A 16,826-nucleotide genomic window follows, 5' to 3' on the forward strand; every position below is an offset into this window, starting at 1 on the left:
TAATGCCTCAGAAGAAATAAAAGTCTTGCTGGCATTCAGAGGTTTTATCCTTTTGAAGTCACTGCCATGACCAAATCACCTTTTCAGGTTTTTGATTTGGCGGACCGCCTGTCTTATATTTTGCCTGGACTGTCTGCCCTTGCAGATTTTTTATCCAGCAGGCTCTGCACCTTGATTTTTGCCTAAGCCGCCCTTTCAGGTTTTCAACTTAGCAGGTGAATGACCCTAATTTTTGCCTAGACCGCCCTTTCGGTTTTTCAGTCTAGCGGGTCTAAGACTCCATCATTTTTTCTTTCTTTCTGTTTCTCTACAAACCTGGACCTAAAATACACCAGAAAGACTTTTAGGTAGGCTTGGGTTCAAACAGGTTAAACTTTTGGTTTGTTTTATGTATTTAACCGAATCTGGCCCTCCAGACTGCCTACGTATCCCCAAAGAAAATGGGAATCAGGTCCGCGTAGTTCGCCCATTTTTGGGGTTTCAAGGATTTTTTTGTTTTGTTCTTTCTTTCATATTTTCAAGGATTTGAAAGATTTGAAGGATTTGAAGAATTTGACCGAACCCGAATTAATCAGGTGGCCTACGTATCCTGTAAAAAGGAATCAGGTCAGAACGTAGTTCAAGCTTACTATCTTTTATGACGCAAGTCATAAAAGATGCCCCTGGTTTGTGTTTGTCAAGAAAAAGGGATTTTTTTTTTATAGGCCCAAAGGGTTTGCAAACGGTATTTTGACTTTTGGGTTGTTAGCTTTTGGCTCTGATCGATCAAGGATGGCCTCCTGGTGTATTTAAGCATAGTACTTCTTTAGTTGGTCCAGGTTTGTAGGTTCTGTTAATTTTTCACCATTTTCATTGAGGAGTCTTACGGCTTTTCCAGGCAGGACTTCATCAACAATGTAAGGACCAGACCAGTTTGGCCTGAATTTTCCTCTGGGATCGAACACCGGTGCTCGATAAGATTTTAAGACGAGATCTCCTGGTTTCAGGTCTCGAACCTTGACTTTCTTATTGAATGCCCTTTCGATTCTTCTCTGATACCCTTGGATGTGGTATAAGGCTCTCAGCCTCTTTTCATCAATCATCTGCAATTCCTGATGTCTGGCTTTGGCCCACTCAGACTCTGGCAGATTTGCTTCCATCATAACTCTTAGAGACGGGATTCTCACTTCAACAGGGAGGACTGCTTCCATTCCATACACTAGAGAATATGGAGTTACACCTGTAGAGGATCTAATCGATGTCCTGTAAGCCCACAAAGCAAAAGGAAGCTTGTTCGACCAGTCCTTATAAGTCTCGGTCATCTTACTGATTATGACCTTGATATTCTTATTTGCTGCCTCTACAGCCCCGTTTGTTTGCGGTCTGTAAGGAGATGACTTGTGATGCTTGATTTTAAACTCTTCGCACAGGTGCACTACCTCTTTCTTGAAATGAGATCCATTATCAGAGATCAATTCATGAGGTACTCCATATCTGCAAATGATGTTTGCACGGATGAACTTCGCAACTGTATTGGAAGTTATGGAAGCATATGAAGCAGCTTCTATCCACTTCGTGAAATAGTCAATGGCCACCAAGATGTACTCGTGCCCACTTGACGACTTAGGATAGACTTTGCCAATGATATCAATCCCCCATACTGAAAATGGCCATGGCGAGGTCATAGAATGCAGCTCTGACGGAGGCACATGAATAAGATTCGCATAGACTTGGCATTTATGACATTTCTTCACAAATGCGAAACAATCTGTTTCCATTGAGGGCCAATAGAAACCGAGTCTAAGGATCTTCCTTGATAGCATTTTACCATTCATGTGAGGACCACAAACACCTTCATGTGTTTGTTCAATGAGCTCCGCAGCCTGATCTTCATCAACACACAGAAGCTGAATCCCATCAAAGGATCTTCTGTACAATTCTTCACCACAAATGATGAAGTTAGCGGCGAATCTCTGAAGAGTTTTTCTCTCTTTGTTGGAAGCTTCAGGGGGATGCCCCTTGCCTGAAATGAGATTTCGGATATCAGTATACCACGGTTTTCCATCTGGACATCGCGCTGATATCTCAATGGCATTTACATGCGCTGGAGCCCATTGCGACCTCACAGCTAAAGGCTGAACCTCCATTGTCTCAGAAATATCCAACATCGAGGCTAAAGTAGCCAAGGCATCTGCAAAATGATTCTTGGTTCTCGACAGATGGGTAAATGTGATACTCTTGAATTTCTTGGCCAGGGATTCGAGATAGAAATTATACGGGATCAATTTCGATTCTCTTGTCTTCCAATTACCATTGGTTTGACAAATTATCAGAATTGAATCTCCAAATACATCAATCTCTTGGACTTTCAAAATTAAAGCTGCCTCAAGTCCTGCGATACAAGCTTCGTACTCTGCCATGTTATTTGTACATTCGAATTGTAACTTGATGGATATCGGGATATATTCTTTCTTGGGAGATACAAGCACTGCTCCTATTCCTTGTCCTCGATTGTTTACAGCTCCATCAAAGTACATTGTCCATCTGGTACTTGGAATTTCTTCTTCAAGTTCCATGATCTCTTCATCAGGAAATTCAGCCTTCAGAAAAGCATTCTCCTCAACAGGAGCATCAGCTAGCTGCTCAGCAATAACCCGTCCTTTGACGGATTTCTGAGTGACATATGTGATGTCAAACTCAGATAACAATAGCAACCATCTTGCAGTTCTTCCTGTAAGGGCGGGCTTCTCGAATAAGTACTTCAACGGATCCATCCGTGAAAGCAAAAATACCTTATTCGATAAGAGATAATGTCTAAGCCTTTGAGTCGCCCAGACTAATGCTAGACAAGTCTTTTCCAAGATAGTGTACTTTATCTCGTACTCTAGCATTTTCTTACTGATGTAGTAGATAGGCTTCTCCTTCTTAGATCCTACATCTTGCTGAGCAAGCATACAACCCATTGCTGTATCTGTGATGGACAAATACATCAACAATGGTTGACCAGGAATGACTGGGGATAAGACAGGAGGCAAAGACAAACACTGCTTGACCTTTTCAAATGCTTCCTGACATTCTTCATTCCATTTCTTGGAGGAATTCTTTTTCAATAATTTGAAGATGGGTTCACATGTCATAGTTAAATGAGATATGAATCTCCTCAAGTATTGCACCTTGCCAAGGAATCCACGAATTTGCTTTTCCGTCTTTGGTGGTTGCATTTCTTGGATAGCCTTGATTTTCTGAGGGTCCACTTCGATTCCTCTTTCACTGACCATGAATCCCAGCAACTTCCCTGACGTGACCCCAAATACACATTTATTTGGGTTCAAGCGAAGTTGAAACTTTCGGATTCGCTCAAAGAACTTTCTCAAAGCAACTGTATGCTCTGGCCGAGTCCTGCCTTTGACAATCATGTCATCGACATAGACCTCGACCTCCTTATGAATCATGTCATGAAGAAGAGTTGTCGCAGCCCTCTGATAGGTAGCTCCAGCATTTTTGAGGCCAAACGGCATTACTCGGTAACAGTACGTCCCCCATTGAGTAATAAATGCCGTCTTCATCATATCCTCAGGCGCCATCTTGATCTGATTGTAGCCTGAAAACCCATCCATGAAAGATAACAGAGCATGTCCAGCAGTGTTGTCTACCAGGATATCGATGTTCGGAAGAGGAAAGTCATCTTTCGGACTGGCCTTGTTCAGGTCTCTGAAATCAACGCACATCCTGACTTTCCCATCTTTCTTGGGCACAGGAACTATATTTGCAAGCCATTCGGGATATTCCACTACTTCAATGAATTTTACCTCAAGTAGTTTCTTCACCTCATCATGAACCTTTAACTCCCATTCTGTCTTGAGTTTTCGGAGTTTTTGCTTCTTCGGCTTGATGCCCGGAATTAGAGGTAATCTGTGCTGGACAATGTCCTCACTCAATCCCGGCATGTCATCGTAAGACCAAGCAAAGACCTCCTTAAACTCTTTTAGCAAGGTGATTAATTCTTCGCGCTCCTCAGGAGATAAAGTTTTGCCAATCCGAATCTCCCGAATTAAAGTTTCATCACCTATATTTACGGTTTCAATTTCTTCTTCGAGTGGTTTTGCTCGGCGAATCTCCTCTTGTTGAATCATGTATTTGATTTCAAAAGGAGTTTCGTCGGCTTCCTCGTTTGAGGGGGAGTCTTGATTATTATTATTATTAGTTATTTGATCAGGCTTTGAAGCAGAATCAGAAACAGAATTAGAAATAAAGATAGGATCGTACACAAATGAGTCTTTTATTTCTTTTGCAGAATTGATGATTACATCGAATGATTCACCCACATCGGGCGTTACAGACTCTGAATTCAAATGAAATGACATGTTGACATCAGTATCAACATAGACAGGACTATGTACAAATGAAGAATCAGTGAAAACATCTTCTGACCGAGACTCGACAGGAACCGACTCTTCACCACCTCCGAGAACTACTCCGACCTCTATGGTACCTGCATCAAAAGAAAAGTTAGAAATGACAGACTCTGGGTTGAACTCAGAAGCTGACACGTTTTTTGAAATGACTGACTCTTTTGAAAGGACTGGACTATACTGGAGGACTACTTGGGGTATAACCTGTGCGGTCCAATTGTCTAAGGGTCCAGTGGCTGGAGTAATGCAATCCCTTGGGCTCGTGAAGGGCACATCTCCTCCAATCATAGCGACGATTGGGGCCTCAACCTGATATAGGGAGTCTAGGAGATGCGGCTCAATATTTTCTGCCCAATCTGCAGCTGGTTTTTCTGCTATCGAAGCCAAGGCAAACTGCTCACTGTAGAAATCTTCTGACAACTCATCTGTGAAGAAGATCTCTAACCCTGGAAGCCTCTTCCCAGTCTTATCGCACCAGGTCTCAGGAAAACCATAGAACGGACAGTCTGCCCCTTCTCTTCTGAATCGGCCGTTCATAATCATGCTGTACGGTCCTGTCAGAAATTCTATACCTCGACGACGGCATTCAGCCCACTTCATCATATAACGCTTCATTTCTTGAACCTCTTTCGGAGTTGGCTCGTACCCTAACCCGAATAATCCGCCGAATGCTTTCAATTCCGGCCACTCAGTTGGGCCCTGCAGATTTCTTCCCAGACCAGTTCCCGGGACATAACCATATTTTCGCATTATCTTCACCACTTGAGTGTTCGTGCTTGATAAAAACATTATCTCTTCATTCATTGCTTCCCCAAAGGAAATTGTAGAGATTTCTAAAGAAAAACCGGTTAAACTAACATCTCTTGATTTTTCAGGGTTCAGTTCAGATGTTATTTGTCCAACTTCCGGCTCAGGGTCTCCTCGGACCGTTATCACTTTGTTATTCCTAACAAATTTCAACTTCTGATGCAAAGTTGAAGGAATAACTCCGACCTTGTGCAGCCAAGGTCGGCCCAGAAGAAGGAAGAAAGAAGTCTTTATATCGAGTACTTGGAATTCAACCTCAAAGGTTTCTCCCCCTATTTCGATATCGGTGGCCAGTATCCCGATCACGTCTCTTCTCGTACCATCGTATGCTAATATGCCTTGCTCAGATGGTATGAAGTTGTTGGGCCCAAATCCCAAAGTAACAGCGGTGCTCAAGGGACATACGTTTAGAGCAGACCCGTTGTCTACTAGTACTTCAGGTACCCTTTTCTTGTTGCAGATTATGGTAATCCTGAGAGGTCGAGTGTGATCTCTACCCTCCGGAGGCAAATCCTCATCAGTGAAGGATAAAGTCTTTGAGGTCCTTGCCATGGCAACTAGACTGACTAGTTCGTCAGGAGTAATCTCGACTGACACTTGGGATGCGTTAAGCTCTCGAAGTACAACTTGTCGGTGCTTTGGGGATGCCATCAACAAACCCCAAATTGAAACATTAGCTTGTGTTTTCTTCAATTGTTTCAACAAGTTGTCTTCTTCTTCTTCTACAGTCTGTCTTTGCCTCTGATTTTCTGATGCTCGGGCTATTTCGGCAGGATTCTCAGCTCTGAGTTCAACTGGCTTAAAGACCCGACCACCACGTGTGACATGACGAAGCTCGTCACACTGATCCTCTAGAAGCAACAAGTCTTCTTCCTCTAGTCTCAAAACATAGGGGACTTTTTCTTTCATCTCTTCTTCCTCCTCACTCTTGAGGACATAAGAACAAGAACACTCAGAGGATCCTGTTAATCCTTCATCTGGAAGGGACAGTATGTAAGGCTTCTTGTTTTCAATCGCTTCGTCTTCATCATCCCATCTCAGAACATACGGTCTATCAGAAATAACCGCACAAATACGGGAGTGATCTAAGAGGATTTCTTCAGTGAAAATGGCATACACGTTCGGGGGAGGCATTGCATGTGTAGGCAATGGGTTTCGAGTGACATTCGGTGCTTCAACGGCAAGATCCTTTGCTTCTATCATGTCTTGGATCTTGTGTCTTAAAGCCATGCATTTGTCAGTCAGATGCCCTGAATTCTGATGATAATCGCAGTACTGGTCCTTCCTCCAATACTTGGGCAAAGGGTTAGGAAGCTCTCTAGGTTCCAACAAAGTAATCTTTTTATCTCTCAGCAACTTCTTCAAAGCCACTGATAAGGAGTAAGGGAGGGGGTCAAACTGACGAAAAACCTTCTTTTCAATAGGCCTCCTAACTTCAGTCACCGTTCTGGATGGTGGTTGATCATAACCCGGTGGTCTGGCATAACTGGAAGGCCTGGTATAGTTAAGATTGTGCACCTCCTTCGGTGCCACAATAGGTCTTTTTCCCTCTCTCACATCAGACGAAGATCTTGATCTTAGTCCCTTGGACAAAGCATCTTCGATTTGAGTCCCTGTTTTTATCAGATGATTGAAGTCCAGAAAATACTGAATAGCCATGTGATGATAATATTGCGGGGATAGGTTCTTGACAACAATCTTAATTTGATCGGCATCTGATAATCGATGTGTCATCTGCGCCGCTTTACGCCTCCATCGGCGAATGAAAGAAGTGAAGGTTTCATTGTGCCCTTGTTTCAGCGCCTTCAGATCTCTTTTTGTCACATCTATTCCCTCCTCCATGGAGAATTGCTCAACAAATCTATTGGCAATATCCTCCAGAGTTCTGATCTCTTCGGTTTTCAAGCTTAAAAACCATTTCTTTGCTGTTCCAGTAAGAGATCTAGGGAAAAGAAGAGCAATCTGCTCTGGAGTAAGCCCATGCTGCTGTAAGAGAGGAATAAGGGCTTTCAGATGACTCTTGGGACATCCTGTCCCATCATACTTATCATGATCTGGCATCTTGAAATTAGGAGGTAGCACAACTCCCGGTATTATCATATACTCGGCCATGTTTAATTTTTTCGGACCCTGCATTTTCATGCTCTCCATCTCCTGGGCCATCTTATCCAACCTATCGACTATCCCCTTGCCTTTATCCAGATGGGGGCGACAGTTCTCTTCTTCATACTGCTCGTCATCAGAATTGTCAAAGATTGGCAACACAGGAGGCTGAGCCATCGTAGGAGGTGGGCGAGGCATGATTGGGGTTTGCTGAGGTGCAGGATTCTTGGTAGTAGATTCTCTGTCATTCTTTAATCGGGCTATTTCTTCATTAATGGTACTCAATTGTAACATTATCGCTTTCATCATCTCATTGGTGTCCATGCTATTTTGCCCATTCTCTGCCATCATTTCAGGGGTTGGTTGGACTGGTGAAAGTATTTCTTGAAAATTCAAGGAAGGCGATAAAGGAGAAGTAAAAGAAAAAGGTGACAAGGATTGCCGGCTCAGCCTGGAATCAGATGTCTGACGGGACCAGGTTGGTTTTGAAACGAGGATTTTCTTAGGAGCAATGGCTGCTCAATCAAGAATCCTGAAATGGAAGTATAATCACTAGATTAAAATTTTGATAATCGAGAAAACTATCTTGATCAAACAATGACAAAAGAAACAAAAACACACTTTCATTAATAAAATCCAAATTGTGATTACAACGGATGAAAAAAATAATCTCTGATCACAGCTGGATAAACAGACTGACAAGAATGGGAAATGCAGAAATCGGAATAACAAAACATGATATGGATCTTCAAGGTTCCTCAATCCGAGCTCGCCGGCTTGCGGGCTCTTCCGATATTTCTCCACGTCGGAATTTGCGAGATAAACCTAACCTCCTTTCTATATTTTTGTTTCCCCAAGCTGCCACAATGGATCGGACGAGATCAGGAGTAAGATCTTCACAAAGAGGAGGGACTATGATTCCGGGAGGACATGGAATTCCCGTAATCTGATGGAGAATTCGAATGGGTGCATAAAAAGAAGATTTCTCGATACCCATGAGGTAAACAAATGAATGTGGGTAAGTGCTAGTAAAAACATGAAAACATGAATGACTTACCCAGCGAAACTGGCTCTCCTCTACATGTTGTAACCAATTGTGCCATTCATCAATGGACTGAGGTTGGTTGACTATTGGTTTCCATGTATGGAAATTCTTCAGGGTATACGGATTTTGTTTTTGTCGCTGAAGAATTTGAAATTTTTCACCAAGCCAGACATACAACAACTTCACACACCCACAGAAATTGTCTTTGATATTTTGGGAAGCAATAAGATCTAGTCCCAAAAAGGTCTCTGCTAACATGGTAGGAATGGGATTCCTCCCTTTGTTAATTTGGTCTACCACAGTTAACAAGGTTAACGGAGCAACACGAGGGTTTTTCCGAATGACATATCGCGCAAAGACACTAAAAATCAAAGCATTGCGTCGACAACTCTGAAAACGAGAGTTAGTAGGATCGACGTTTTCAGAAAAAAGGGTGATGAGGTTTTGAACTTGTACACACGTATCCGTTAAGCATGAAAGTGCATCAACGGTTTGATTTTTGAATAGCTTGCAAAAAATGGAATGAGAGGAATCTATGTTCGAAGATTGTATCCAAAGTCCATCTGTTGGGAGCTCTAATAAAGCACACCAATCTTCGAATATAGGACAAAGCTCGAATGATCCAAATCGAAAAACATGAAGATTAGGATCCCAGAATCTAGTGGCTGCCTGGAGAAACTTCCAATTTATATCGGAAACACTCAAATGACTGAAGGCACAGATGAACCGATCAGCCATACTCCTATCCGAGGATTCTAGCGGAAGAGCCCCAATAGTCTCGCTTATCCAGCCTTTCAACAAATTATTCGCCATGATTTAACCTAAACACAAAGAATAGGATGGGATAATTAGGGAATGGAGGATAACTTGGAATAAACAAAGAATAAAGATGGACTTAACCAATAATCACAATAAGGATATAATTGGCGACATCAAATGTTCCATTGATGATCAAAGATGATCAGAAACTCAGGGAAGAGACCACGGTCATAAAATGACAAAAGTAGATCATAGACCGGATCTAAATCTGAAAGGTGGACGACAAAAATGTACGATCAAGAAGATCAAAAATGATAGACTATGGTCATAGAGACAGCAGACAGGCTATCGACCATATCTAAGACAGGACGAACAATAATCTGAGTAATACAACAAAAGAATGGATAAATGAGGTTTGCATTTGAAGGATGAAAACAGGTAATATTTATCATTACTGGGTCGAGGAATAAACCATAGCTATGAGTGTGACAGGTACAAGCCACTAGCTAGGTTTAGATCTGAAAAATGAATATACACGATTGATTGATTAAAGCCCAGGAATCTCTACTAGAAAGTAGGTCCTGATCTTATAATCAAAAGATATATGGACAAAAATCTCAATGAATAGAGCAAAAGATAGGCCACGACCATGAGAGGGCAAGTAAAAGCCACTGGTCGGGTCTAGATCAGAAGAACGGACTGATATGACTAATTTGATTAGATAAGGAAGCCTCACTAATGAGTAGGCTCTAATCTGATAATCAAAATATAGATATATACATATATATCCTAACCAGGGGCACCAGCCCTAAATATGATTCCATAGAGTCAAGAAGCTTGACTCAAGACAGACATGTGAGTGTATTAGGACTGCGATGTAGTCACATAAGGTGAGCTACAATAATCTAAGAAATAGGACATGGCTCCTAAATCTAAGCTCCAACATGTGTGAGCAACACATGTTCGTCCTTATATGAATGCAATATATATATAAGCACATGCAGATCTGTAGACACCCCATTTTGCTCTGCTTTGATTAAAAAAGAAATTAGGGTTTCGCTATCAATTTTTCAATGTTTTCTATTCCGGTGTTCGTCCCTTACGCTTTCTCAAATCTTTCTGGTCATTTCTGCATTGTTCTGATTTTTTCCGCTAAAGTGCGGAGAAGGGTTATTCGTGAGAATCCGAGCAAGGGAGAATTTGTACCCGTTTGGTGGGCCCGCATTGAACATTTGTTTAAAATTGAATCAACCGGGGGCCCACAGTGTGGGGCCCACGTTGTGGGGCCCACGTTGTGGGGCCCGCGTTGTGGGGCCCACGTTGTGGGGCCCGCGTTGTGGGGCCCGCGTTGTGGGGCCTCAATGGGGCCTCTTGTGAGGCCTCTTATGAAGAGCAATGATGGTAGCTCTCCACTAAGACAACATGATGGGCCCTCCACTAAGAACAATAATGATGGATTCTCCACTAAGAAACATGATGGGCCCTCCACTAAGAACAATAATGATGGATTCTCCACTAAGAAACATGATGGGCCCTCCACTAAGAACAATAATGATGGATTCTCCACTAAGAAACATGATGGGCCCTCCACTAAGAACAATAATGATGGATTCTCCACTAAGAGGGACAACATGATGAGCTCTCCACCAACATATCTCTCTCTCTCTCTTTCTCTCCCTATATATATCTTCCTTCCCATCCATAAAAAGAAAAAGAGAAATTTATCTTCCATTATCTCTTTCTCTTCCATTATCTCTTCTAATCACTCCCTCCAATCCCTTTCCTCAATATATTCTTCCATCCCTCTCCCTAATATTCTTCTTCCATTATCTCTTCACTCCCTCAATCACTCCCTCTAAACACTCCAGAGAAAGCGAAAGACGGCGGAGCGGATCGGCGGCGGCAGGATTTTTTATATTTTTTTGGATTGGGCGGAGATCTTCACCACAGGTAGGTGCATTGTTCTCAAAATATTTCTGTATTTTTCCGAATTTTTCTGATTTTTTCCGCAAATTGTGTTTTAAAAATGGAAAACTCTTCAAAAAACATCTTTTGACGAAGAAAAATTAAATTATATACCAAACAGATTCTAAAATTAATGAAATTTCGTGGAAAATTAATATGTTACTGATTCATTTTACCATGAATTTATAAAGATTTTTGGAGTTTATTTGGTATATTATTTAATATTTTCTTTGAAACTTATCAGATTTTAGGAGACTTTTTACTAACATCAGATCATCATTAAAATTCATAAAATTTTTACAGTAGTCGTATCTTCCATATTACTTGTTACTGTAAAATTTTCGTGTTATTTGGATCTGTTTTAATATGGGATGTAGTGTTAATTTATAATCTGGTCTGGAAATTGTAAAATCCGAAATTGGTAGTAAATAATTTCTAAAATTCATGACAATCTCACTGCATGCTATTTTGATTCATATAGTATTTCTGTAGAAATTTCATAGAATTTAGAGTTGTATTTCTACTAGTTTATGTGTTAATTGTGCAATCTGGACATTTAATGGATTAATCAAGATTAAATGTGAATTTAATGTAAAAATATGCAAAACTCATCCTGTAAGCTACATACATTTTCATCTTGCTGCTGTAGAAATTTCAAATCATTTCGAATTTATTTGCAACAATTTCACTTGTAAAACCGCTCATATGCTTAAAATTGATAAAATCCATGGAAAATTCGAAATTAATTGAAAATCATATAAAAATTCCTAAAGAACTTTAAAATTCTGTCACATGTTCACTCCTTAATCCATTAAAACAGAAATTTTAGGATCTTTAGATTTTCCTGGAAAAATGGCCAGTGCATCCATAATCGTATCCCAATTGCAACTTGATCTTTGACAATTTGAATATTTAAGTTATAGCATGTTGTTGGCTCCGAGGTTATTGTCCACGGAAATCCTGAGATTCTGCCAGGCAATAAGATGCTATAACCTAAGTATTAAATTGCACAAGGAAAGAGCGCACGATTCCCTCCTTTGGATGCCATTCAAGGCCGAAATTGGTGAACCCTAGAACCATTGGTAATCCTTAAATGTCTAGAAACTGAAAATCTTCAAAATCTGAAACTCATTAACCTCGAGAACTTAAATCGATTTGTCTCGAGTCTTCCGGAACCATTGGATTATGGTTTCCAATCTAAGAACCATTAGAGCCCAATTTAGGAACACTAGTGTTGTGTCGTGTCCTAAGTTTTAGGGAGTCCTAGAGTTAGGAGTCCAGCCTCATCACGGACGTTTGTTATGTATAACAACCGTGCCATAGGTCTAGTCACACTAGTCACCCAATCTTTCCTTAAGACGAGCCTAGTAACCTAGGATGTAGGCAAACCTGCATTAGTCTAAGGAACAATTTGCATTTAGATAAGAATCATATAGCATCTCAGATGAAATCCTAAGATAATAAAATCCTCAACTTGAATTAAATAACTTCTCTCAAAACTGTTGAAACAGTCAATTCTGTCTAGGTCGGTGTCCTAGTTGAGTTAGGCATAAGTAGCTTGGCTTAGGTGCACCGAACTACGTCGACTCTGATCCCAGTGAGGCTTGGGTACGTAGGCAGCTTGGATGTCTGACGGCATACCACCCGCGAGTCGGCACCACAACAAATTGTGGTGTTTTGTATATTAATTTTCTTGCAAATACTTAATCAAATCAGTTAGGGTTTTCCATGAAATTAGAATTCTAGGAGAACTTTCACTTAGAATGAATCCAGACAAATTAATAAATCAAGATACACATCTAGGATTCACATTGAAATTAGATTCTAGGATGCATGTCACTTAGTTCGCACATTAACATAGAGTTGAATGAGCCATTTAAAATAAATTTAAAAGAGTTAGCTTTTGGAATCGAAGACCGATTATCGGGCAGGAATGGTGCATGTGGTGGATAACTCCCCATACCTTCCATTCTTGTAACTAGGTAGCGAGTCTAGATTTCTGGTTAATTACGGGTCCTAGATCCCACATCTAGGTGGCGACTCTGTCAGTCTCTTTTATGTGGAATTCGGATTGCCTTAGTGATCCCAAGTTCACATAAAAGACGAATCTAAATCAACACTAAGAAGCACACGCCAATCGCGTGGGTACGAGAGACCAAGAGAGAGAGAGGCGCGGCGGCTCGCGCCCCACGCCCCTCTCGCGGGATCATGTCCCACAGTCTGGCGACTCTGCTGGGGACCACCTAACTTCATTACAATTCCAAAGGATAACTCATTTGAATCTATTTTAACTGGCTCATGAAAACTCTATCTCTTTTATGCTTGTTAGATTAGTTTGTATGCTTTATTTTCTCATCACATATACTCAAACTTAATCTAACAAAACCTGAAGGCATCATAGATTGCGCGAACTTATTGCACACACTTACATCACTTTCATCTAAACCCCTGCATCTCACATGCACACACGTCCTATTTTAGGAACCCGGAGTGTTATCTAGCATGGTTGACTGGGATTTCATCACCTGGTGCCTCTGTGCTAGAGAAGCATTCCACCCTTAGCCTAGTACCTTTATGGTACGTAAACGGATCTCTTGTTCACGTACTGATACGCCGGACACTGGTACAGTATATCGAACAGGGATTCGCGCTAAGGGAACTCTTGGCCTTACCCCTAGATTAACCCACACATGCATGTAGTATACGAACACATGTGCATCACGTGTGTGAGCCTAGTTTAGGATATCCTACCTATTTGTGTCTAGATTAGGCCGTAGACCATCTTATAATGGCTACGATCGGTCCTAGGTACACAAACAAAGTCATGAGTCGAGATCCTCTCTCCACTCCGCTAGATTAGGATTAGGGTTGATGCCTTCAGGTAACACTGATAAAATGTGCAAAGATTAAAAAACTTTCCCTTTGGGGTTAGGATTTAAATCCCATTCATTTCCAAAGATCTCATAGGATTAGTCGTTCATGATCCATCCGTTGAAAGCAATCTTATGCTATCTCATCTCATCTCGATCGTACGATTTTTAATCTTATATTATCTGATTCGATCGAGTATCCATACTTCCTTTATATTGGTAGGAACTCATCCTAATCTCATGTTCATGTAATCCTGATTATCCCTGTATCCTTTCTCCTGGCTTACAGACACCATGTCTACTCGTACAATTCTTGATTGGATCCGTGGTACATTAAGAGAATCCCATATCTATGCCATAAGTGAGCAAGAGAAAAATCTCTTCGGTTACGTGGCCACCATCAAGCTCGATTGGGGATTACTCTATGCTGCATCAGAGTGTTGGGATCCCGATCATCATGTCTTCCGTTTTGGCAACCAAGAAATGTGTCCCACCTTTGAAGAATGGTGTGCCTTATTGGAATATCCTGTAGATGGCCCTCTGGTGAAGCCATCTTACGTGTCGGATTATCGTCCTTTGTTCCTTCGCTTGATGAATAATCCAGATGAATCCATGAACTCTTTCATCAAAGACCAGGAAGTGTCCATGCAACAACTGATTGACATTTACCCTCCTGTTGGGCATATTGGTGCTGTTGATATTCAAAAAGCCCGAGGTCGCGCTCTGAGATTCTGCGCCTTTGCTAGGTTCCTCACTGTCCAGCCTTCTCGCTGTGCGTCAGCTGTTCTCTTGGACCTCGTTGATCAGATGGATCGTGGCGCCAATCCAATTCCTACTATGCTTGCAGAAACCTTCAATGGATTGGATGAGATGGCTCGTCTTCGTGCTAGCTCAGGTCCAGGCTCTTATGTTCGATCTTTTGTTGGGTCTTTCTCAGGATGTCCTGCATTACTTCACGTGTGGTTATGCCACAAGCTAAAAATTGCAGCTCCTGTGCATTTTGATCATACGTTATACACCTTCAGTGAATGGCGTCATGATGTTTCTTTCAATCATAAAGGCGATTGGGCTGAGTGGTTGAGTTCTCGCCATGAAGATCAGATTTATTGGCAAATCCCTGGAATCCAAGAAGCTGTCTTCAATACTGGAGAAGCTAACTACGTTCGCCTTCTTGGCCTCAAAAAGACTTCCTTTTATATTCCTGCCAGGATTCAGCGTCAGTATGGAAGGGAGCAATCCATTGTGCCTCCCCTTCGTCATTTCTATCCGCCTGAGGATCTCAAGCCCAAGATTGTCAAAGCCGTTTCATCTGCTTGGGATGTTCGAGTCATCAAATCTTTCAAGGAGTCAGTTGAGGAAGATAGTCGTCCAAAGAAGAAGTCTAGAAAGAGTGCTTAATGTCATGTTTTCTCTTATCAGTCTATCTTTGAAAGATCGAACCATGTACTCAAGCTTTAATGATCTATCAATAAAAGTTCACCTTTTTCTTTCAGTATCTTCGTCTATGCATACATCAGTGTCTACTTCTTTCTGATTTTAAATATGTCTTTCAAATATTACAGGGCTGTAGACACCATAGCTAACCCTAATACTCCTTGGGTTCGGGTCTCTTCTCGATTACAGAGGAAATCTGTATCCCCGCCACCTTCTCTGAGAACCCCAGCATCTCATTCTTTCCCGTCCTCATCCTCACCAATGGCAGAAAACCAGGACAGTCCTCCACTCGCTGCTATCACCGATACTCTTACCTTGATTCTCCGGCAGCTTCAAGAACTCAAGGAAGAGAACCAAGTTATCAAGGCTCAACTTTCTGAGAAGTTCGGACAATCGTTGTCCAAGGATAAAGGGCCTGTGCACCAAGCAGCTACTTCAGCAGCACCTGTCCAGCCAGTGTTCATCAATATCCATGATAAAACCGAAGAAGATTTGGAAAAAGAGCAGTATAGCGAGAATCGCAGTAGACCTTCTCAGTCCATGGTTGATAAGTCTGTTATGGAGAAATTAGAGACTCTTACCAGAAAAGTTCAAGACATTCAGTTTCAAGACCAGGGTAGTTTCAATCCCAGTGATCTTACTCTATTTCCCGAAATCCGCCTTCCTGCTAATTTTCAAATGCCCGATTTCGACAAATATGATGGTGTGGGTTGTCCAATCACACATTTACAAATGTTCACCATCATGTGTCAGCCTCAAGGCTTATCTCCTGAGCAAATGGCTCAATTGTTCCCAGTTTCCCTAACCAAGGTTGCTAGGAGATGGTTCATGGTCTTGGACAAGACTCGTTACAGGACATGGAAGGATATCGGCGAGCAATTCATCAGGCAGTTCAAATATGATGATGGGACAGAAATCACCAGAAAGGATTTAGAGAGAACAAAACAAGACTCGAGAGAATCCTTTCTGATTTTTGTGAAAAGATGGAGGAGAATAGCAGCTCAGATGATGGAGCGCCCGTCTGAGGAGGAGCAAGTCCAGATAATCATGAAAAATATTTCCCCCCAGCTCCAGTATCACATGTCATTGCAATACTATCCAGACTTCAAACACTTCATTGTGGCTGGCACCCAGATAGAGGAGGCTATGGCTCAAGGTGTATTCAACCGTAGCAACCCAAATCCTAGAGATTTCAAAAAATCCCCACCAGCCCAAGTCAGTAGTATCTCCCATTCCAATGCTCAATCCTCTAAATCCCAGGAACCTCTAGTAATGGACTATGCTCAACCTGCGACCGCACCTCGGCAACAAGCCCGGGTAGAATTTACTCCTCTTCCCATTCCATCTTCGGAGGTGCTTAAGCAGTGTCTGGCTTCAGGTCGCATAACCCTACCTGCCACCCGGCCTCCCCCCAATCCTTTACCTGCCAATTGGCGAGCCGACCTACACTGT

At 41.8% G+C, this 16,826-nt stretch overlaps 1 protein-coding gene across 1 annotated transcript; it reads right to left on the reverse strand.

The window, feature by feature from the left end:
- Positions 1 to 205: 205 nt before the first annotated feature.
- Positions 206 to 7,649, reverse strand: LOC143859575 (uncharacterized). The gene is made up of 4 exons (XM_077370228.1): positions 5,925 to 7,649; positions 4,793 to 5,834; positions 2,216 to 4,471; positions 206 to 2,002 (listed from the first exon to the last, which is right to left on the reverse strand). Exons 1-4 carry the CDS (start codon positions 7,647 to 7,649, stop codon positions 789 to 791), a joined length of 6,237 nt encoding a protein of 2,078 aa, XP_077226343.1. The 3' UTR covers positions 206 to 788.
- Positions 7,650 to 16,826: the final 9,177 nt, after the last annotated feature.

This window comes from Tasmannia lanceolata, unplaced genomic scaffold, assembly GCF_043159265.1.
Source record: "Tasmannia lanceolata isolate RefF3 unplaced genomic scaffold, GAP_Taslan_0.1 ptg000003l, whole genome shotgun sequence".
Classification (NCBI taxonomy): domain Eukaryota; kingdom Viridiplantae; phylum Streptophyta; class Magnoliopsida; order Canellales; family Winteraceae; genus Tasmannia; species Tasmannia lanceolata.